The 24,400-nt window shown below is 38.8% G+C and overlaps 1 protein-coding gene across 2 annotated transcripts in view; it reads right to left on the reverse strand.

The window, feature by feature from the left end:
- Positions 1–24,400, reverse strand: part of SLC2A13 (solute carrier family 2 member 13) — a 161,390-nt gene that overhangs the window by 133,415 nt on the left and 3,575 nt on the right. Inside the window, exons 1-2 of one of the 2 annotated variants that reach the window (XM_032996257.2) lie at positions 15,331–15,350; positions 14,812–14,931 (exon numbers count right to left, since the gene is read on the reverse strand). The exons of the other annotated variant lie outside the window; for it this stretch is intronic. Of the exons in view, the coding sequence (XP_032852148.1) occupies positions 14,812–14,848 (37 nt within the window). The 5' untranslated portion in view covers positions 14,849–14,931; positions 15,331–15,350. Of the gene's footprint in view, positions 1–14,811; positions 14,932–15,330; positions 15,351–24,400 lie in introns of those variants that run through there. 2 annotated transcript variants of the gene reach the window in all.

Here is a 24,400-nt window from a genome sequence, read left to right on the forward strand (position 1 = left end):
TCCCACCGCCGGCACTGGCCCAGCAAGACACCCAGCTCTGTGGGGCCAGGCCCAAAGCTTGGTGTCACGGTCCCCACTTCTGGCAGGCAGAAGGCTAGGAAAGGGTCAGCAGCAAAACAAGCATCAAATAATTCCCCTGCTACACTCTAAACGAGCTTCTGATAATTGCCAGGTTTGGGAACTCATGACTCGATGGACCAGATGCTTGATATTTCTGGAGGGTTTTTTGGAGGTCATTCATTCTTTGCTCTCTGCTACTCTATTCAGGCCAATCATCACTAAAAAGCCATGGAAACACCCAAAAAAAAAAAAAAAAAGTCTGCTTGCCAGGGCTATTTTATCATTTGGCACATAAACACCTTCCCTGCTGTTTGCAAGAGTAACACAGAAATGAAAAAAGATGACTGAATGCAGAGCAGCAGGAACAAAATGAGAGACCAAGCCCTCCAACACAGAGCTGACAGGTATAGAAACAGAACAGGGTCTTGCAATAAACACAGGGAAGAAAAAGATGGTTGTGTTTGTCTTTCAGGGGACAGAAAAACTGACCTTATATCTTTCTCTTGGAAGCTACTGAAAAATCAGTCCCCATTAAAAGCTTTAGAAAAGTAGCATATAGTCCTAAGAAGGGTATCTTTGAAACAGATAACCATCTAGTGAAGCTAATTTGAGAGGTAATGTTGGCAACACCTGTATGGGAACTTTATTGCAAAGCAGTTAAAGATGTGCACAACCCAAAACCAATACATGCTCTGTAAAAAAGCTACTTTCCTCACCCTCCCCACCCCCCCCTTAAAAAAGACTGATTTTACACAGGATCTGCAGAGAAATCTTGTTCACAATGTGCCAGCCAAATCTGATTCTCAGGCATCCAAAAAGCAGAGGCATATACCATTGATCAGACCAACAGCTATTAGTAATGTCCAGCACATACCATCAGTCCTGGGACACTGCTAGAACCACCGTTAGCCCCAGCTAATGCAATACTTGCCATTTACAGGTGAAACTAAAGCCTGTTGTTGTAACATAAGGATAGTGAAGGTTAAAACGTGTTTGTAAAGTGTCTTGAACTCATCATACTAGATGTAATATCTAACACACTAATACTTGAGTATTAGTTCAAAATCACACAGGATTGTTTAGATTGACAGGAGATCATCTAGTCCAACCCCTGTTCAAGCAGAGTGAGCTACAGCAGGTCTAGGACCATGCTTAGTTAGGTCTTGATCATCTCCACAGGTGGGTCTCCAACCAAAATTATTCTGTGATTCTGCAACTTCCATGTCAGCTTTCTCACTCTGAGACGTTTCACAATGCTGCTGTCAAAAACAGCCTTTTTGGCCTTGTACTCAGACCTTATTTCCATAGTGGCTATCCCAAAACCTATAGGTTCAGAACATCCAAACAAAAACCACAGTTCAGAATTTATATTATATATTTCCACTTATCATGTAGATATCAAAACATACGTTTGCTACTCTGAGCCTGAAAGAAAGTGTAGCTGGAAATTTCAGGGAATGGGAAGAGGCAATTAGGAAAGCCTCCCCAGTTTGTCTGGCTGCTATCCAGCAAGCATTCATGTACAAAAGCAAAGTTATTTCGTAAACAAAATACCAGGAGTAAAAAATGCTCTTCTGAAACAGGTCAAATTAAGGAGAGAAAAAAAAAAAAAAAAAAAAAAAAAAAAAAAAAAAACACACCACTTTGCAGAAACAATGTTTTTGGTTCTATAATGTTATTTACATTACATATTTGCTTTCAGTTGCCTTAGAATACATCAATGTTCTCCAGATTTTTCTCTTCTAATTTCAATTTAAGACACACTAGAACACAGAAGAAAAAGTTCCTGTGAAAAAACATAGTCAGAAACGAGGCACTAAATGTTAATCAACTATAAAAATCTCTGAAATACAAAACCTGTATTCATTATGTAGTTATTTTAATAGCTAGATATTAAAGAAATCTGAAATCAAAGAACAGCATTCCTAGCAAAATAAATATGGCTGCAATGGAATCTTTCCTTAATCTTTCATATGATAATGCTTTCATTTACACTTAGATGGCATTTTCTAATACACACTGACTGTTAAACTGCTCAATCCAAATACAAGATTCTTGCTGCAGGCAAGTATATTACTACCTAACTAATAAAGTTGGTAAGTGACAAGATGTGAGGAAAAGAAAATGAAAACAATTAACTGGAAATCTGTCAGAGAAAGTTTAAGCTCTACATTGCGCACCACAGCTATGAAATTGGAGACAAGAGAGCAGGCAAGGCCAATCTTTATGCACTTGAGCAAGCAAGGCATTAACCTTCTGCCCTCATTCAAGAATATAGTTCAGAAAAAAATGTAATAGAAGGTTCCATAAATTTAGACCACAAGATGCATCTAATTATTATACGGGAAGCATTAGGTGACACAATGGACTGAAATCATCATATTAGAAGTTTTTTTACTTCTAAAATCACTTAGGAGACTAATTACTAGAGCTGCTACTATAATCTACAGATTTACTATTGGAAAGCAGCAACAAGACAGTGCACAGCTCAATTTTAAGACAGTCAATAGAAAGCAGATGTGAAGAGACATCTTAGAATCACATTACCATCCAGAAAGGTGTTTTCAGTGTGAACATGTAAGCATTATAAAGAATTCATTAAGAAGTTCAGGAAGTCAACAAATCTACTAACAGAAGAGATAAGTTCATGAAGGAAAACTCCTAGAATAATTAGGAGAATTAAAGGTATATTTTTAAAAATGAGATTAAGGTAGCAGAACAAAACGACTAAAGGAAGAATCCAAGATCTTGTTTATAAAGAGCATTTAGGAATAAATACTAGGGAGGTAGAATAATTTTAAAGACTTTTTTGCAAGATCAGATGGATATAAACACATCCTGTAAAGACCAGGACTCCCACCACAGCTCCAATTGTGTGTCTAGCAGACATGAGTGAAGGTGTGTCATAAAAGCAACAGAGGAGCAACAAAAGCTGGAGCCAGGAGATTGAATGAGATGCACTTTTACTCCTAGCATAATATAAATGCTCTAAGGTAGTAGGGATGTAAGGGTCAGCCACTGGCATCAACCAATAACCAGTGTCAGGAGCAGCAAAAACATTGGGAAGGATTCCTGACAATTTTTTGTTGTTGCAGTTTTGATTACTACTCAAAAGCTTCATAAACACAAGAGATAGGTGACAAGAACTGGGTAACTTAAAAAAAAAAGTAAATCATACAACTCAACCAGCCTTTCATGCTTAGGAATACAGGACTGATGGTTAACTGGAAGCGCTAAGGAGGCACATCCAGAAGCTGGTCTCTTTGCATCATGGATCTGTCCCTCCTCCTGTCCAGCTCACCCTGACTCTTTGCACCAACACTAGGTAAACCAGGGAATACAATGAGCTAACAGGATATCCATCTGCCCTCTAAGGGATTTGTACCCCTTAGTTCCCTTCAACAGCTCAAAATCAAAAGATCAAAAGCCTGTACTGGCCCATAGGCAGGACTATGTACAGTAAAGGAGACTGGCTTGAACTGCCATGAGACTCCAGACTGTCCAGTTGGAAACTAAAATCAGTATGTGAAATAATCATAAAAAACAAAATGCAAAGATATCCCGGATCCTATTTTACACTATAGCAACTGAGCCATTAATCTCTATTAACAACAAAGAATATTCACAGCTCATTACAGAAATCTGTATTGGTACAAGTTCCAAATGAAGAGGCACAAACAGAAGTTACCAAAAACATTTCCTTTCAAGGGAATACTCATGGGAATGAGGCATTCTTCACTAACATATAAAGCTGTACTGAGAAACTTAACCAAGGTAATAGTTTTGTTTTTTCACATATCTTAGAATGAACATGTAAAAGCAAATTTTCATTAAAATGTTAAACTTTAATGCAATCAACTTTGAAGTTCACTTCATTTAGAAGCTGCCCATAACGGTTTGTTCTACTTGTAAGGATTCCAATCAGCTTTAGCAAGTGATTCCACTGATGGAGGATTTGTGGAGGCAACCTGATGAAGAAGCAAGTTTATGGCAAAGAGAATTGGGAATTAAATATTAATAAACAGCTTAATAGAGGTCATTACGCTACAAGAAAGTCTGAATATGAATTCAAGGTTTGGTGGTGGTTTGTTTTTTTTTGTTTAGCTTTTTTTTTTAACTAAACAGCAAATTCCAAAAGGAACAGGGGGAACTTGTCAAGCTACAGTTGAACACCAGGCTAAATGTTTTCTTCCATCAACTTTGCAGGAAATCTGATAAACTTCTTACATCTTTGATATTGGACATGCAACCTAAATTTAGTGCCTTGAAACACTATTGATCCCAGAAGTACATGAGATTATACAGACAAAGCGACTTTCATCAAGTATTTTCTTTCAGTTGTGTTCCCGCAAATTATACTCTAAGGTTTTTACTTTACTTCTGACAAAAACGGCATTCTTGCCAACCAATAGGTTTAGAACATTGCTGACATTTGAATAGTAATATTCAAGAGGATAAGGGCAACACACCGGTTATCTTTTTGAAAGAAGGGACAAGTTCCACAATAATTGTACATTCTTTACTGTCATTCTAAAAAAGAATCTATTTCAGTAGTTTGTGGAGAGAAGAATGTCAATCACTGACAAAATGGATGCATTTTAGCCGCAAAGAATATTTACTTTAAAAGACCACTAGCTTTCACAAACACAGGAGCTGACAGTCATCAACACCTCTATTCTACAGACAACTCCACAATATATTTTCGTTATATGGCTCAACTTAAACAAAAATTAAGCCTTTTCATAGTATTGTAGAGTCTTTTCTGCTGTTACAGTTAACACTTCAGCCTCCAGTAAAAACAGTCAACCTAAGGAGATATTAGTGCCACATTAAACATGCTAATAGGAAATACTTGAGAAAGCAGTGCATTTGAACACTGTTCTAGTACAGTAACCACTGCCCTAGCAGATAAACCTAAAATCTTCATCAAAACAGTTTGTATTTGAGTGTGAACATCAGGGGAGAGCTCAAGTCCTTTCTAACATCTAGGCTTTCCACCCACTGCACATATCTAGTAAAGGCATTATTAATAGTTTGTAACTGATGACTGAAAGTTATTTGAAGTATGACTGGCAGCACACTTTCCCATTTCAATCTCTCCCCTACATCAGATTATAAATCTGTTTCTTAGCAGTGGCACAACTGTACTCAGCTACAGCAGAGCTCTGAAATACATAAGTGCAGCGGGACAAACCACTAGCCCTAAAACCATATTGCTTTGTGAGAACATAAATCACAGTAACGGGTAGATTTAGGTGTACCTCCTCTAGAATGAGGGTCCAATGTCAGCAGACCTCACTAAAGTCTTGTATTTAATCACTAATTTATTAAATCAGAGAGAGAGCTGGTTCATCATAGTTAAAGAACCTGTACTGTTGAACATCTAACACACTAAGTAACTGCAGATCTTTCTGTCCTTACCTAGCCACTAGCTCAAACCAGAGTGACCAATATTATAATTACTGCCAAAAACCTATGTTACTATGTGGCATTCAACTGTGGAGAAGTCCAAGGCCCAAGAACAACCTTAAGAAAAATAAACGAAGCTATTAACTAGTTGATGTTGTGTCAAATTTATAGAACAATCATATCTTAATGAGCCTGGATGAATAATTCCTTCTGTTGACCACAAGAAGGTTTTTCACTGTTGTATGCATCAGTAAGGATCAAGAACACAAAATCCCTCTTTGACAAAAAAAAAAAAAAAACTCAAATTGAGTCCACTAGGAACAACCACAACTGTCATACTGTAAAGGCAAACTCCCAAAAGGGTAGTATTAGCCTCTGTGAACCACACTACACTACCAAATTTCATGTTTCAAACTCTCCCTTGATCTAAAGATCCAGTTGCAAACCCAGCTCATAAAAAAAAAAAAAAAAAAAAGATACCAACACAGAGTACAATTTCTGTATAATGAAGGTGCCAAGACCTTTCTCTGACATCTCCAGGGCAGTATCTTGCAAGAACATAAGAAAACCACAAATCATAGTAGAGACACATGAATATTCAAACTGAGTAAACAAGGAGAGACTATTTATCACAGTACTTATTTTCCTACACTGCAATTCTGCAAGCCAAGGAATCTTTTTAAATCTGGAAACTGGGTGGTTATGAAATGGGAAACTGCCAGCCATAACACCTGAGGCAAGATAGACAAGAACCTACAATGTACAGGGTAGAGTGTGAAAGTTTCTTAAAATAAAACTTGGCTTATTCAGTTTCTTAAAATAAAACTTAGTTTATCAAAAACTTGAAAACATATCAAAAATTTACAGGAATCTTTAACAACACACACACAGTAAATAAAAAAAAAAAAAATACTACCCACAGCCAGAAAACTGCAGGCATTCAGCTCTACCAAATAACATCCCAATGTAGAGAAAGATACAAAACACGCCACAATCTGTGGACACCAATAGAGTAAGTAGGAGAGCTAAGTTGGGGAAAAATACTACTTTTCTCAGAAAATTGTCAAACAGTGGGAAGAGAAAGAGAATTTTGCATGAAAGCAAACAGAACTGAGAAAGTTTTTAAGGTCACGTGAAAGTAACTATTTATAAGTGTTATAACCACTTTAATTGTAGGGTCCTATTCAACCTCAACTTCAACATTAGTACTATGTATAGAGTAGCTCATTTTGGGAAGAGGATTTTTAAATCATTTTTTCTATCCAAAGTTGTTTTAAGATTATTCAAGGTGACAGTAACCCAAAAACATGTTAAGAGGAAATCTGAGTGGCAAAGTCAGAAAGAGAAAGTGGGACTTAATTAACCAGAGACAAAATAATCAAGCTAAACATCCAGAAAATTTGAAGCAAAGATCTTCACAACTGTCCAAAGCATAAGAGCATGCCTAGCACTACAAATGTCAGATCACAGTTCATGCTTCTCAGCAACCTCAGATTAGATACCCATAATATTCAGTCATTCTTTATGGCCAGCATATATCACTTTTAATCCAGGTTGTGAAACACCTGGTCAGCCATCTCCTCACTTAGCTGCCCTTCTGGGTATCCTACTGACCGACCTCCTCCTCACAGCGTGCCATACTGGGAACTTGTGCTTGTACTTCACGGATGCAGATCTCATTCCAGAAAGCTGGCATGTTTAAAGCATGTTATTCCCTTCATGCTCTCCAAATCTATCCACAGACCTGGTTTTAAGATTTAGCCTGAGTCAGGTTACTTAAAAACACTAAGAATCATTCCTAAAACAAATCCAGCTAGAAGACAGCATCATGAAAATGTAACAGCTGAACTGTTAATTCATTGAGCTAGCTCATCAGTGACAGGTTCTTCAAAATAGATAAGCAAAGTAATTGCTTACTAACCTACACCTATGTTTTTCAATAAGCAAGAGTGTTAAAAAGTCTTTTGTAGGGTCACCTACACAGCTATCAATTAGCAACTTTCAACACTGAAGTGGATTCCCCCCCCCTTTTTATTTTTTTTAAGAGACCCAGATAGCATCAGATGAATTATTTCTAGAACAGCATTTTGAGGAAACCTTAAATAAGAAAAACTCCTTCTCAAAAAGTATGTGTGTGCACACAGGTATGCCGAAGTGGGAGTACCACTAATTTTCAATATTGAATTTGCTATGGCTCCCTCTACTTGAAAAGTACCAGGAACCGTTAAAAAGTGCATTTCTGAACCATTATAACAGTACAAGATTAACAATCGGTCCTAAAAGTGACTAAAATCTACCAAAAGCAGCTAGTAAAAAGTCCTCATTTGTTTTGTTTCTGAATTAATTTTGATCAACAACTAATTCACAAAGCTTGAATGAACTTACGAGCTGTGGAAGATCTTTCTTTGTGAAAGAGTGAAGCAGTAGAGATTTTTATACTACTTAACACTACTTTTATTTTTACAATACTACAAAAGCTTCTCACTTCAGAAAATAACAGCATTTTATTTTTCTTTCACTTGAAAATTATAAATACCACATAGTTTTCTTTATGACAGCTTGTATAAACACGTAAGACAAGCACTACTTAACCTACTCTAAAAGTAAAGCTTTTAGCTTAAATAAATAATAATTGATACAAGCAGTGCTTTGCCATAGACATTCTTTAGCACAGGCAGACTATGCACTATACATGCTGCTTGCTGACACCTAGGAAGAACAGGCAGATGAACTTGTCCACGTCCTGAGGCAGGCACAGCCAAAGATAAGGAGTTGCTTCCCCAGCCAGTGGCTCCTCCCTTTCCAGCAAAGCAGCAGATCAGGATGTTTATCCATGTCTCAGCTACTCCATGTCCCATTTGAGACTTTTGATCTGGTGGCTGACATGGACTTGTGCTGAGGCGTGAGAGCACAAGCAGCACTGAGGGGCTGGGGAGTGACCATCCAGCTCTTTCTGCTGACTCAGCCAAGCAAACAGCAACTTCCAGCGGGGAAGTATGTTTTTATAACAGCCCTGACAGATTTGGCAGGACTCATCTGCATAACCATTCACACACGCTAGAAAGCCAGCATTATGAACACTGTGCAATCATTACATGATTAACAAAAACCACAAATACAGTCTCACACCAAAAAACACACAACAGTTGAGCACTTCAAGGATTAGCAAAGATGATCTCTGCAGAGAAATTTTATTTTCAGAGGACAAGGGTAATAATTTGAAAGCTACACATAAAATTAATACTCCTTTCTATCTTTGTGCTTTTGTTTATAAATCACTTTTTTCTTTCCTAGTTCTACTACAGTGATGCCTTACCCAATTTACAGTAATTCTAAGAGAAGTGATATTTAAACAAACGTGAACAAGCTTTAGAAGCTGAACTACAGCTCAGCTAAAAACATGCCTTCAACTTATACTAAAGCCCAACTCAGAGCCCTACATCTTCAACTAAGAAGTAACATGGTTTTAACTGTGCCTCTTTCTACAAGTGCAATTACTAAAACAGCTAAATTGGTTAACTTTTCTGTAAACTGCTTTAGGTTTCATTGAGTTAACCAGAAATCCAGCAACTAACTCCAAACTTGAGCTTAAGATGAAGACAACCAGAAGAATGCATTTTCTTACCTACCATGTGCCATTAATTTAAAAAAAAAAAAAAAACCAAACTCATCTAGAAAGACTAATATTGCAAACTTAGTATTTTAGACAAAATCTATGGAGTAATATTGAATGTGTTCATCTGCTATTCTGGAAAGCCATTCATAAAAATAATGTTGTCTCTAGTTTACATTCCCGGTAAATTTGTACTTGCAATGGGTAAATACATTGCAACCATCAATGCAGAAAACTGTATTTTGATATGAATTACTACATTTAGTTACTCACTTGCTCAAAAAACAGAATGATTTGCAGGAAGACAGGTGCCAGTTATATGGTTTTCTAACAATTGCTCTAAAAAACAAACAAAAGCCCTGTAAGCCTTTTATAGCCTAAGGCCTAATTTTTAGAAACAGTTTTCATTATATCATTATAATGCAAGTAGCATTTATGACAGTAATGTAAGTATAACTATCATTATAATGAAAATATACGAGTCACAGTGACTGCTCAGTTTCCTTCTACACTAGAGGTTTCATACAGAAACAAATTTCTGTCTATGCAGTGAAGACACAAATAAGATTGTCTCTACAAACACAAGTGATCCATGTGGAGAAAATAAAACACATTTTTTTGATCGTATAGGGAAATAAATGGTGTCTGTATTTGCAATACTGGAGGGGGGTGGTAGAAATCAATACAGTACTTCTTCCTCAAGATACCTCCCATGGCACATACATTTTGCTTTCTAGGAAGAAGAAGGGTGTTCCCAGTACACACAGGTTAAGTCAACATCTTGAGTCTATAGTCTAAGTGCTGCACATTTCCTTGCTTTATGAGAAGCAGCTCAGTTGAAGTGTCTAGCTTCCATGCAGCTTCTCCCCGTGGTCTGGAGTTTCCCTGCTGCCATTTCAGTAACAGCTGCTTGGTGCCAGTGAAATGAAATTGTAATAGGAGAACATCCAATGGAGGAATCCCAGTTAAGGATCTTTCAAGTAAAGTGGTTAAGTCTCAGAAAGGGTTTTGGTTATTAGGACAAAGATTTTGCACTAGGCTGTCCTTAGTAGAGGGACAAACAAGTGCTGAACTTCTTTAGGCCACATGGGTTTACTCCTAAAAATGACTTGCCATAGTCTAGATCGAGTCACAACTGCAGGATTCACAATGTAATACTCAAGCTGTCAAGGGATACAAGGGTACATTAACCTATTTTGGTGTATATTTACTTCCATCAGTTACTTATAGCAACAAAAAGAAGATGTTACAAGTGAAGAATGAGGCTGCTGCATTTGTGAAAAAAAAAACAAAACAAAACAAAAAAAAACAAACAAGACAGTAGCTGTCAAGTGTTAAAGAGAAAAAAGGAAGAGATCAACTACTCAATTACCAACATCTAATGACAAAAAGCTGAAGAAAGCCTCAGCTAACCAGGAGTGGGTGGATGCTGCAGGTGGGAAGAAACTATTGCTAAATTTTATCAGGGAAATGGAGTACAAAAGAGCTTCCTAAAAATAAGGCTGCAAGTCTCAAGGCCACAGGGAAGAGACTTGTAGAGGACAGAAGATCTCAGGAAGACCTGAGAGATGCTGCTCCCACAGCTTTCAGCTTTTGACAAGTTGCAGTCACCCAGATGCACTGTAATGGACAGCTGTCTTCCAAACAGCAGATGTAATTCTGTTAACAGGGTTGCTTTGCAGACCTTCTAATTAATAATAGTGCTCAGAGCAAACAGATGGGAGAACAGCAGATCACAGGAGCACAGTTCCAAGGCCCCCCTGAGGAGTGGCTCTTTCCTGCCCTTTTTTCGTTTACTGGGCATGTTGATAGGGGAGGGTTTAGGAAGAGCTGCAGGTCTGCCTGCAGCGAAAGCTGGGCAAACACTGTGATGTTCTCAGTAAATCTCATTAATTGATACAAGACACTGGTAACTCTAGACAACCTAAAGATTAAAAGGAAATAAAGATGGGTATCTAAAATGCCCATCTGTAACTCAGAGCACTCAATTCATCTGGCAGTGTACTGTATTGCCCCTAAGCAATAAGAGAATAGTGAAAACAAGCAATTTTAAGAAGAATTAGGAGTTGGCATTTAAAATGGCGTATCTAACAATCCCATTCTAACATAGATACAGCAAATATCCTTGTTAAGATTAAAATCTGCTTTTCCTGTTGCAATAAATCACTGTAAGTCATAAAATGACTAACCAGACAATGAAATATTCTGCTGTTTCAGTTTGCTAATCCCCAGCCTCTAAGTGCCCCAGCTTTTTTGTACTCTGAGGTACAGCTATTACAGAAAGCCTCCAGTCAATTTTATTTACCTTGTTCATATCTGCTTCCACCAAGAAGCAGATTCCATCCTTAAAACTGAAGGGCTGACCAATAAAAATGAAGCCACGCTCTTTCGAAGTAACAAGATATTCTCATGTCAGGTTCAAGTTTTAAGTGAAAAGATGCATGCACAAGCTATCACCAAGAAAAAACAACTAAATGCAGGATCTCTCTAAAACACAGACTTTGTGAGTTCTGCACTTCCAGCCTTACTTGACTTTTGCAGAGAGACTTTACTAAGAAATTTTCATATTTGAGGATTGACAATCCTAACACCAGAGTGGGGAGGGAGCTCTGAATCCTCACAGCACTCTTTCAAAAAAACCCTATGAAGTAATTACTGGCTCCCATCTTGTTTTTCCCTATAATCTGGTCACATTTCACCTGATCTTTTAATTAAGTTTTCATAAAGCAAGATCTAATTGAAACATCAATTACAGTAAAACCTAGCTACGTATAATTGAATTCTCATTCAAACGTAAAAAGAATTACTTTTATTTACATTTTAAGAACATCTCTGGTCTACATTCTCTTCCTTATTTCCCAAAACAAAAGGTAGGGACTGCTGATGATACTGTAGGAGGGCAGCATCAGGAGGCAGAATTAATTACTCAACTAGAGAAGATTCATTAAACTGAGCAGTAATAGATTAACTGTGAGTAGGAAAGAAACGAGTTGCAATAGCTTCTAACAAAGCGCTAGGAATCAGCAATGAAGCAAAAATACCTCACAGGTACCTGGATCTCTGAATTATTCACTACCCACTCCTCTCCAGCCTTCCCAGCTAGCACCATTTATACTTGCATGCAGTAAGAAAGTAATAAAACCACAGTATTTCCCCTATGAAATTTTACAATCCATTTCAAAGGACACATTTGTAAAATTGGGAAAAAGCCTCTTTTCTAGCAGAATGCTACTCTTCCTGACACCAAAGATGACCTCCTTAATAGCAGAATCCCCCTTCCTTAATACTTACAAACTACCACAGTAATATAACAGCTAGAAAAACTTCACACACACTGTGCTTCCAATGCAGCATGTGATTTCAGCAATTCAAAAGTCTATAGCTTCTTATCTTCAGGTGCAGCATGATCCACTTTTCAAATACTGTCAAATTCACATCTACACTCATCTGCTCACTCTGAGTTTACATTGCCTTCCTTTCTCAGTTTAAAGGACTTTTTAATTGCTAAGACATACAACAGACCCCTTGAGAAGTGTTTCAATATACCATATCAGAAAACTCAAGCTTAGGTATAAATTACCATAAGCATTTAGTACCAAAGTCCTTTAATGACTTGTGCCAACTGCTTGTAAAGAACAGAAAAGGCTCGTGGGAGTAACTGAAGAATAAGCATAGTTAGTGATACAGCATGTCAGATTACATTCTGGAAGCTAAATCTACATTAGTCTACTGAGATGCATCTTAAAAATACTTTATAGATTTGGGTTGATTTTAAGCAGGCTTATTTTTCTGGGCAATGACAAGTATGTGACAATTTGTATATATGAATCTATTAATGCGCAGTTTGTGCTGCCAGTTAAGTAGAATTACCTACAGTTACAAAGCCAAGTGGGAATTATGTAACAGCCATTAATTGCAATGCGTAACTAATAATTTACCAGCATTTCAGTGAGATTTGAACATCAGGCTTCCCTGAGCCCCGTCTTCTCTGACTAGTACCACCAACAGTACTGCCTGTCTGAAGGCCAAACACACATCAAGGAGGGAAAGAGGAGATAAGAAATGTGACTGTAGAGGAAATTATCTGAGAAACTGAAAATCAGATTATGAAGCCCACTCTCAGAAACTGTAGTGTTGAACAGGTTATGACTTACAGAATTTAAGATTTTTTTTTTTTTAAAAAAACTCCAAGAATGCCATTCAAAAATGCAAGCCAATGTCAGCCCCACCTTACAGAAGGAAAAATGGAGGCATAAAGTACCACAGTCACTTTAAGATCAAGTCTCCAGGAAGTGACAAATCCAAGAATTACAGATTAGTCTTATGTCTACTTAGCAAAAGACAGTGCATCAGACATTTGGGGTCTCACAATGTGCAAGTCAGGCCTTTCAACAGTACAAGAGACATTTTCTTATTGCAGTATTTAAAGTTAGAAAGCCTTCTGAGGGGCAGAGTAAAATAACCACATGCATGTATTTAACTTATTTTAACATAAGGCTTGTTGTAATTCAGCCTTGAGACTATAAAACTGCATGACACATAGAACTTTATGTTATGGCAAGATGAGTTCAAGGCTATGTGTGTCTAGCTCTTTGCATCAGCATGAAATATTTTTTTTTCCCTCACAACAGTGTCCTTGCTACTATGGCTTCTACAGCACACAAGTAAATTGTATGGGTTCCAGCTCCTGGGACAGGTAACCCAAGCTGGTATTTGCCTTGGCAAAATTTACTGCGATTTAGAAAACTGATCGCTACAGATCCTGTAGCAGGATGAATTAGCAGAGTACAGAACACACAGAGCAATTGTGCAAGGGAAATGCAGCAGACCAGATGTTTCTCAGTCTATTATTGCTTCAGGGATGTATGTATTTTAGTGACAGATAATGCGTGACAAATAGAAATCCAAACCAAAGAACACACAGAGCAACTATTAAAAGGAGACACGGTAGACCAAGCACTTCTCAACCTATTATTGCTTTAGGGATACATGTATTTGAGTGCTAATAATGTACAATAAATAGAAATCCAAACAAAGAGAGCCATACATTGCTTCTGGATGATTCAGCTACACGGGGAACATATTTGTACAAGACTGAGAAGTATGCACACAGGCATTTTTATGTTTTACTACAACTGAATCATTTGCTTTAAGCAAGAAACAGAGCATTGCTTACTGTAAGCACCGTATCATAGAATATAAGCATTTACAAAGAAATGATATGTGTTGTCTTCAATATCAGCTTAAAAGTCTTAAAAACTTCTCTAACAAATCTGCCTAAAATTGTATTTTTCAGTTGTAGCTCAGTATGGCATCCATATCTATACCTTACAGACTTCATTTTATATGAATCTACAATTACTTGATGAACAGATTCCTATCTCCTGTAAAGTACTATACTAATTAGTAGTTTATCACGATCATGAGATAACGAAATTAATGTTGTTGTAATGACAGTGGAATCACACTGGCTTAAAACTGGTAAGAGTGCCAATTCAAGTCTCTAAGTTCTCTCTCTTGCTCATTGCCACAGCACAGATGAAAACTAGTTACCTTGTGCAGGTATTAGACCATGCAAGTCCACATTATCTAGGCAAAGAAACATGCATCCCTACTTGATAAATATTTAACTAAGAAAAAAGAATTGAGCCAAGAACTATATATTTCCACTTAATAAAAAAATATAAAGCAAAAAGAACAGCTCCATACCCCAAAGCAGTTCTTCATACCTTCTCTTGTCCTCCTGAGCACAGCTGTGGAATTCATTCCCAACACACTAATCCTGAAAATCTGCACAATTGGTTAATGGCATCCTCTTCCATAGCCACCTTCAATCACATATTTTCTCACTACAAAAATACAAACAACTCCTAATTAAAATATCCACTAATACAATTTTATTTCATTACTCAATTCTTCCTGCGCATGCACACACACAGAATTCTCAAATGTCTGTATTCCTACTTCCCAACATAAATGGCCTGGATCAGACACTCCTCCTCACCAACATGGGCCAGGAAAGACAAGTGTGGCAGATGAGTTACTGAGGTTCAACTAGTGCTACTTTAGCACTCACACTTCCAGTTCTCCCTTCTTTGCACCAGTGCAAGGAGCGTGGTTTCTCTATAACCTAATTCAAAGGAAACTCCCTCAGAAGAGAAACTTGGGAATAAGAAGCCATTGCATCTAGAGAAATTGAAAACCTGAATAGTTTGACTGTAATGAAGTGGTCCATAAGAAGTCCTCACCACACATAGGGACAGTTTCACTTCGTGTATCCCGGAAAGAGCCTCTAGAAAGAAAAGCAGAATTAATGCAAAAGTGTGAGACAGCAGGCTAACAGGAGGCCAGGCTCACCTTCATCCAACCAGCACACAGCCACAGGGCCTCATGCCTCAGCAACCCATCTAAAACAGTCACACACACACAAATCCATACTCACAGATGAAAGCTACAAAGGGGCATACGACCACAAGCAGAGGCTCTATTAAGCTAGCCAGAAACAGGTTAAGATTCTAGGTAAGGAAAAAACAGAAAGCACACACCCAGTCCCTTAGAAGTTTCACCATTACAAAGTGAATTACTGAGAATTAACTTCTGAATAGACTAAACATAAATATTCTGAGCAGGTGGCTCAGATCTTGCTAAAGATACAGTCAGTATTACAGCAGAGACAGGCCTGCTGGTCTTGAGCTATGAGGAAAAACCTCTGCACTGCTCAGTTTATAAGCTTAGAGCACTGTTTCCTTCTGTGCAAGGGAGCACTCTACATCTAAGAGGGTAATGATTAATCGCCCAGATAGTACTTGGGTGTCAGGCAAAGCAATTAACTTTGAATCAGGGAGAAGCCCTGCAGACTGATAGCACAGACAGCTTTTGACTCCAGGGAAGGAAGATTCAGAAATAGGTGGGGATAGGCAGAATCACAGTCAAAACACAAGCTGCATCTTTTCTTACTTTAAAGTCACCATTGGCAGACACAAAAGAAAGCAAAACAACAGAGCTTGACCTAAAAATTATGCCTTGAAACTACAGCTTTTTCAGATGTACACACAGTGCTGAACATGATAATATTTTATTTACCCTAGCTCGTAAAACTGCAGATTGGGGTCAGGAGAGGAGGAAAGCCCTAAACCTGCAGGACAGTAAGATGCAGAGCTACTCACACAGACCATACAGATGTAGACAACTACTGTGCCCTGCATCACAGTTAGAGTTCAAGATAAATGGTACCTTCTCATCCAAGCTTTCAAATAATTTAGTAAAATACATTCCCACTCACTAAAAGAGAAGTTGGCATTATTTATGTAATGCTGTACTCAATGTGTGCCCAGATTTCTGCTGTATGCACTAACATTTTTTTCCCAGAACATGCCAGTCAATCATTACAAGAGAAAGGATCTACATTATGTGGTTTATTTCTCCTCTCCTATACATACAGCACAAAACCAGACCCAGTACTCAGCTCAAAATATTACTACAGTGACTAAATTCCTGGGCTAAAACATCATGAATGACTATGTACAACATTTAGTCTTTTCCACCCTTTTCTTCAAGATCCTGAAGCTGTCCGGGTGGCCCTGGCTTTCCATCTGTACCAAGTTGTTCCAGTGTGAGTTGGACTGGTGAGGTCAGCAGTGCCAATGATTAATGCAGGAGCAAGGAGTCTACACGGCAAAAGACTTAGCTGCTGAACTCCATAGTGAATAAAACCAGGCTTACCTTTTCCCCTCAGGCAGATTCCCCATTCCTGTGCTGACATAGCTACTACTGACCTCAACAGTCCAATAATCAAGGACCTGTGAACAAACAAAAAAGGTCACTTATATGCAAACATTTGCTGAAGTGCACGCTTAAAGTACACATTGCTTCAGTCTTAACCAGTACTTCCTCCATGCCTGCTGTGATCTAGTTCACTGCCTTTCTCAGATGTCAGACTTCCCCAGGATCCATCATAGCTCCAATCAACAACTCTAACAAAAAAAAAAATCAAACCACCAACCAAAGCAAGAGAGCAAGTACTTAGGAATAAGTATATTTATTAGCTTCAAATACACAGCTTTTGTTTCCAACTTTCTCTGGGCACCTTTAGGATGTCAGCTTTTTTTTTTCTTCTATAATTCCCTGATAATTTTTGCTGTTGAATGGCAGAATGTGAAGCCTATACTACAACTGCCAGTTCAACAGCACAAAAGAAAACTGCAACATGCTCAGAAGGTAGTTGCCTTCAGCATCAGGACCATCTAACTCTTCCTTAAAGAAATTACTGAATACGGACTGCCTATCCATTTCCAAGTGTGCAGCTGAGGAGGCAGTAAGTCAATAACTGTATTTTCTCCAGGTTAAGTACTGATAATTCCTCCAGGATCAGAGCTGTAAAAAAAGTAATGGGCCACACTGTTTGAATCTTTTATAATACTGGTTAAAAACCCCACAGAATCACAGAAAACTACTAGGTATCATAGCACTATCACATACTGGCTAAACTGCAGAAGGCAGTTGAGAACAGGACATGAATCAAGATAACTACTATTGTTTTCAAATACTACCAATAACTAACTTTTTTTCTCCTATTTGATTACAATAAATGTGATTTATAGCTTATGAATGATGTCACTGCTCCGATAGTAATGTATGGGCCATAACAACATGAAGTCACTTAAAGACACTTACTTAAGGTCACCTTCATGTTTTTATGACTGCGTCAGCATGAAGATGACCATCAGACAGGAACAACCAAAAGGTTGGAGGGAAAAAAAAAAAATCCTACATCCATCTATTCATTAGGGGTGCAATCAGTTCAAAATGGATTTAAATTTCAAATTCTTAGTGCCTTCAAGCAGGCCTAAGGTCAAAGGTCTTATCTGGTGAACAAAGAGTTGCAATGCTCAAACTACAAAAATACACCTGGAAAACTACCAGAAGTTACTAAGCAAGGCAGATTATGCAAGGCTTCATAGGGTTTCTATGCCATTCTGGCACAGAACAAGCATTTGAAAGAAGGAACAGGAGAGAATTTCTTATGAGCCAACAGAAATCAGACCTTATGAGCAATCAGCAAGACCTTCTTCCATTGGCACAACCCGTGATCACTTCAGTAGATGTTTCTCCAAGAACAGCACTCCCAAGAACATGCTCCCAATTTACAAGACCACATGCCCCACAGCATGGGCAATACAATGCATGCAATACTGCACAGGTTCTTCTGCTCTTTCCAACTTGGAACGCATTCCTCTGGATTTCCAGAGTACAACAGGAAAGCAGAAGATCTGTGGCTAAACACAAAGACATCCCTAATACTTCCTTCCAGTTGTTGGAATCTTCTTTTCCCAAAGTAATTATGTCCATAGGCAAATTATAACCACAATTATTGTTTTTGCTTCCCTGAAAGCTTGCAAGAGAAGCAACAGTGGAGAAAACCATGCATGTGAGGCTCCTGACCAAAAAAAAAGAGAAACGTGAGGGCTGTCACTCCTTGTTTCTGTCCAAGACAGAAAAGGTTAGCTTGCATGAACTTCCACTTCCGGGAAATGGTTAGAAAAATCTTGTCTTAGGGCTCCCACTTGTAGTACAGGTTTCTAAAGCTATTTTATTTTGTCTAGACTATGAAAATATGGGCAATTGCCAGGTGAATCTACTTCTGGATACACGTTTTTGTTTACACAGCAGGTCCTCCAACAATAGCTGGCATCTATCATCTGAAGATCGACAATCACTTCATTATTGCCTCAGAGACAACTGAGCACACAGCTGGATGTGCTTGGCTGGCTGTTGATTAGATTAGACAGCTCCTCAGTGCTACCAGTTAGCATGAGACCTGTGAAAACTCAGACCTTCCCAAATACAGAGTGTTGAAAAGACACCTGAAAGTTCTAGATTTGAGGCTGAATCAATTGCCTCCCAGGGAAACCCCCCTTCTCCCTTACCACTGCTCAGCCTTGCAGAGTACCTGTCAGCCTTTGTGCTAAAAGCTTCAGGCATCACGGGGGATTTCCACACTGACTGGAATTTTTTTTTTTTTTTGCCTTGAAATTGCCTCGTCACTCGGGAACAGAAGTAGAATGTACTCATTGATGTAAAATGCTCACGAGCAAAGGATGAAGCCCAATGTCAATGCCAGGTACCTCTGGAAAACATCAGCTCTAATGAGAGGCAAGAAGCCTTTCAGATTAGCCATAGAGGGCAAACCTCCTCCAGAGAGCTGCTCCCTTGCTGAATTACATTGGAGAAATCGGGGAGAGAGGAAGAAAAGTTAAGGTAGAGAAGCTGGTGTGACAGCTCCTGAATATACTTAACTGGAAGACGTATCTCTAGGGGAGCAGGAAGAAGACCCCCGAGGAACAACTAAAGGACAAGCCCAAGGTAAAAAGCTGCATGTATCAATAAATATACACTTTTTTCTTTTTTAAATTCACACAACCGCTTCAGTGCCTGAGCCCACTAACGCAACGGCCACATGAAGAGATGACTGAACTCCCAGGAAAGTCAATTCAGGAGCAATCCGGAGGGCACTGTGGGACTTCAAACAAGGATTTGCTGCTTGAAGGGGAGCAACAAGAAGGAAGTCTGTCCCCAGCTGCAGAACAGGCAACCTCCCTTGCAATTTAGCCAAATAAGAGACCAAACCAAGAGGGAGGTGAGAATGCATTTTCTCAGACCATGCTGAAAGCATGCCCTGGCCTATCCACAGCCAAACACGTGGGGAGCTCCGAGGTCACAGTGTGACATTTCATCCACGCAGACAGCACATCTGTAAGGGACTTGCAAAGGAAGAAGGGACAGACTCCCTGAGCTAAGAAATCCAAGTTCAGTGACTGGGTATACAAGCAGTCAAAATGAGAAACCACCTATGAAAAAATTCACCTTCAGAACAGGCATTTACTTTGAATAAAACCTCATGTCTAAAACCTCCTGCAAATCAGAGGAAGATAAGAAACGGGAAGAACAGGAAAGTGTGGGTTTTAAAGCTTCGTTTCTTCAATTATCATAAGCAAAATACATTTTAGAAGAGTTTGCATTCAAGTTGCATCGTAAGACCTATTACAGAATTATAGTTTTGCTAAAGTAGTGAGATGACTACACACTCATCCAGAGCTGTGTTGCACAAGATCTCTACAAAGTATTTAATAACCGCTTCTCTTGCTACTGGCATAACAACTGCAAAAAGAAACCAAAGGCAGAACTCTGCTCCCCTAATTTTCAGCTGTCACTACTTTTACACTTATGGCAGCTCCAATGACTGTTCCACCTGACCCAGCCTCCTCACTAAGCTTCACACCAGCAACACTGACTTTACAGTTCAGATATAAAAACTCAATTCTTCACCAAATGAAGACCCATAAAACAGTTCTGCAAACAAAGCTATCCATCATGCCCATTCTACTTCTGTGGTACCAGCATGCAGCAAAACCATAGTCATCGAGTTTGAGTCCAGCCATCTTAAGTAGAAATCATCAATTTTCAGCACTTTTGTAGTATTTGCAACCTAAGAGCTTACCATACTTTCATGGAACAATCCCTAAAATACTACATTTTAAAATAATGTATTTAGAAATAGAATATATCGCATAAAAATCCACATAAGAGCATATAGCTGCTATAACTAATTATCTCAAAGTCTACCAATAATGAGATAAGGAAAAAAGATCATTTAAAAACCCCCTTTTCGGCATCTATGTTCAGTGGTTCTACTTTTTTCATTGCTTCTCAGGATACACTTGGCAAAATACATACCAGCACGCTCAGAATAAAAACTGAGTGCATATGCTAACACTGCACAGCCGAATACAGTAGCTAGCACTTCAAATGTGCTGCTTGGACTGTCCTTAGATGTCCTGCCTCATGCCTCTGCTGATGGGACTGGTATAAGCTTCAGTCAAACAAGTCACACAAATCCATGAGTTCCAGCTGAATGATTTGCTACCTTTAACATCATGGTAAGTAGATGCCACTGGTCTCTTGTTTCCGTAGCAAATATTTTGAAAATAGGCCCACCTGTGGGTGCCCACATGAATTTTCAAGATAGGTAAGGAAACACTTGTGTTTAACAGTGCATGCTTCCTTCAAGTTGCCTTTTTATAAGTAGTAAAAGGATCACAGAAGTTTCAGTTTTATGTCACGTATGAACTGGATGCATTGTATTCTTTCCCAAATGAACAAAAATACTTAAAATGCAACAGGAACTACTTTTTGATAGAACAGTTTGACCAAGTACAGGGAAAACTATTTTACAAGATTCCCATGTTTCAGAGACAGAAAATCAATTTCAACATTTATGAACCAGGGAAAATTTATTTTTAAGTTAAACAAAAACAACAGCATAAAGCCCAAAACAAAGGTAAAACAACCCAAAACTAAACAAGAAAAAAAGGAAACACCACCCTTATGACTTTAAACAGTTTCCAGAAGAATCAAAAGTCCAAAAATTCTTAGATATATCTCAGTGTATTCAATACTTTATCCTGAAAGGGTCACTAAATATTTGCCAAAGGTAGCAACATTTATGTATAAATCACTGATGTTTTTGTATTACACCATCAGACAAAACAATAATGGAGTCGGTGCTTGTTGACATGACAGTGAACTGCTCATAATACTGTGTATCCTGTCCAATGCACACAAAATTAGAAGACTTCAAAAGATACAGTTTCTCATCTTAATGTACTCCTTGTATCCTGCAAGATCACAGCTCCAGTCAGAAGCTAAATGTATCCTCCCAGATGCTTTTGCACAAGAACAGATTAAGCTCTTAAAATGCAGAGATTCAACCCTGAGCACACACAGTAATGTCAGTAACTATAGATGAGGAGTGAGCAGCTAGGGACAGTGGCAGTACAAGAGTCAATTCCAACAACGTGGCTATTTGTCTCTCCATTCCCCTCCATCCCTACTGCAAGCCTATACTAACAAACCACTGTCTCTGGAGAAAAAAAAAATAGCCTATGAAACTCTGGATTGAAAATTACCATCTGCCAGAAGCAGCAAAGCATATTTGGGGGCAGAGGGTGACATTCCCCTCCAAAATGTACTAAAGTATGAATTACTTTAAAAAAAAAAAAAAAAAAAAAAGTCTGGTGGACACTCACTTATAAAAACAGACTTAAGCTTTAGAGCTTCCCATGGAGGGGTTGGGGCAGGGAAGAAAAAGATTAACCTATAATTTTTTCCAAGATAAAAATACACAGAACCTGAAAAAGCTCAGTAGTACACTTAAAAAAAAAAAAAACTCAAGAAACACACAGAAGAAAAAAAAAAACACAGCGCGCACACATCCTCATCTTTAATAGGCAACAGGTCATACCAGTCATTTTCCAACATTTTCAGAGCATACCTGGTATTCCAGATGATATGTGATATGGTGGATCTTTGCTTAACCACTGTAAAGATATTACAGAGCTGGTACTACATTATGCAAGTCCTTTAGTTAAATTTGGTTATTTTTGTTATTTGCTACTGGACCTTACTGTCAGTAGAAGCAAGTCCCACCAGGGGAGCCCTGAACCATATGCCAGCGCTCTTCACTCCTGCTCAATTCTGTGTACAATCTTGTTTCCTCTGCTCAGAAAATGACCTACATATGCAGGGAAAAGATGCTACCAGGAACACTTCATATGTCACATCCAAATACAGCCTTTAAAAAAACAAACAAACAAACAAAAAAAAAAAAACTACAGACATTTTGAGTACAAAGCAAGCACTGAGCAGTAGGCTTACATTGTGAAGATACATCACGTACCAGCAAAGACAGGGGTCAGAGAGAAGACAAGGCACCTAACCAGTCAGGTCTCCATTGCATCACAGACCTAGTAACAGAGTGCACACACACACAGAGTAGTTCTAAGAAGTAACTCTGCTTTCCTTTCCCAAGGGCTTGGGTAGCATGTGCATTAAGTAACGCCTAAGCCACACACTGAGGAAGAAAACAAAACACTGAAGAGCTGATCATTAATTGAGCACCATCTATTCTGCATGTTGAACAAGACAGGAGAATCTAATCATCCAGCTAATGATTGTACATTAAGATAGAGATCAACTCTCCACAAGCAAGCTTAATTCTGTCACTTCCTGAACTCCGCTTAGCTCAAACAGCCTTCCTTCCACAGCTGGTACATAAATGTTCTTGAAGCATTGATCTGAACAGCACACTACCTGAAACACAACGCCAACACCCACGTACATCAGCTGCAGGCTCAGAACCTTCAGCATCCTCAGATGACGAGATAAACTGCCCCCTTTGCAGACCGGCGAGCCGTTGAACACACCTGGCCAATGGGTTCAGACAACAAAGCGATTGTAAAATTGGGACATTGGACTGATTACAGTCTAAGAAAGAAGTGACTTTGCAAACATCACAATTTATTATTATCCTTTCCAGTCTTTACTATGCTTAGTCCCAGTGTTTACTCACTCTCTACCTTCCATCTCACGGCAGCAGGTGTTCAGTAGAATTGGCTCTCATCTATGGCCATGCCTAGCTCTAACCTTTGGTGTTTCAGTTCTGGCCTGTCCTCTGACTTCGGTAGGACAGACCAAAGATGAGCCAATGGAAGAACTTGGGTTTCCTGCCAAGCATGCAAACTGCATCAGCCAACACAAAATTATGTTGACCCTCAATCCCATACCAACTGTGGCTGGTCACACGTCAGCACCAGGCTAAGACTATGAGCATTATCAGATGCAAAAGATCCAAATATGGTTGGTATCGATGGTGTTTTTCCTAGCTAAGGTCATACAAGTCCCTACCAAGCACATGCGATCTAATTTCCTAAACATCTGAATTCTGCCCACATTTGCTGTAATGAACATCCATCCAAATGTTGCATTCCTGATGCCAGGCTCAGCCAAATTCCTAAGGAGTCAGGGACAGCAGAGCTGCTCAGGAAGGGGCAGGTGTGGGGGAGGGAAGGATAGCCACAATCTTGTTCTTAAGCCATTTTGCCTGAAGTTGTCATGAACTATGTGTTTAGAAATTCAGATCTGAAAAGATCTATGCATATTCTAAGCTCATGCTGAACAGTTTCCCCTTTTTTGCACTCCTTATATTTTGTATTTATACTAGGGGGGTGGGGGGGGGAAGGGAAACATAACTGTTTCCAACCATAAACATCTATTCAGTATTTGCAATAAAAGAGCACTTTGACTTGTCCTTGAGAGAAGGTCTTTATTTTCCAGAAACATCTCCTTCTGTAATCGCTGGGAGGAAGGGAGAGTTTTTGTATCTCAAAACAGCTCTGTGGAAAATGGTAAGAAACAGATGAGACAGCCAAGTGAGAGATGTTCCTCATTTCAGCATATACCCTGTGGTTTTCTTCCTTGAAA

This window comes from Tyto alba, unplaced genomic scaffold (assembly GCF_018691265.1).
Source record: "Tyto alba isolate M040663 unplaced genomic scaffold, T.alba_DEE_v4.0 Super-Scaffold_2, whole genome shotgun sequence".
Lineage (NCBI taxonomy): Eukaryota > Metazoa > Chordata > Aves > Strigiformes > Tytonidae > Tyto > Tyto alba.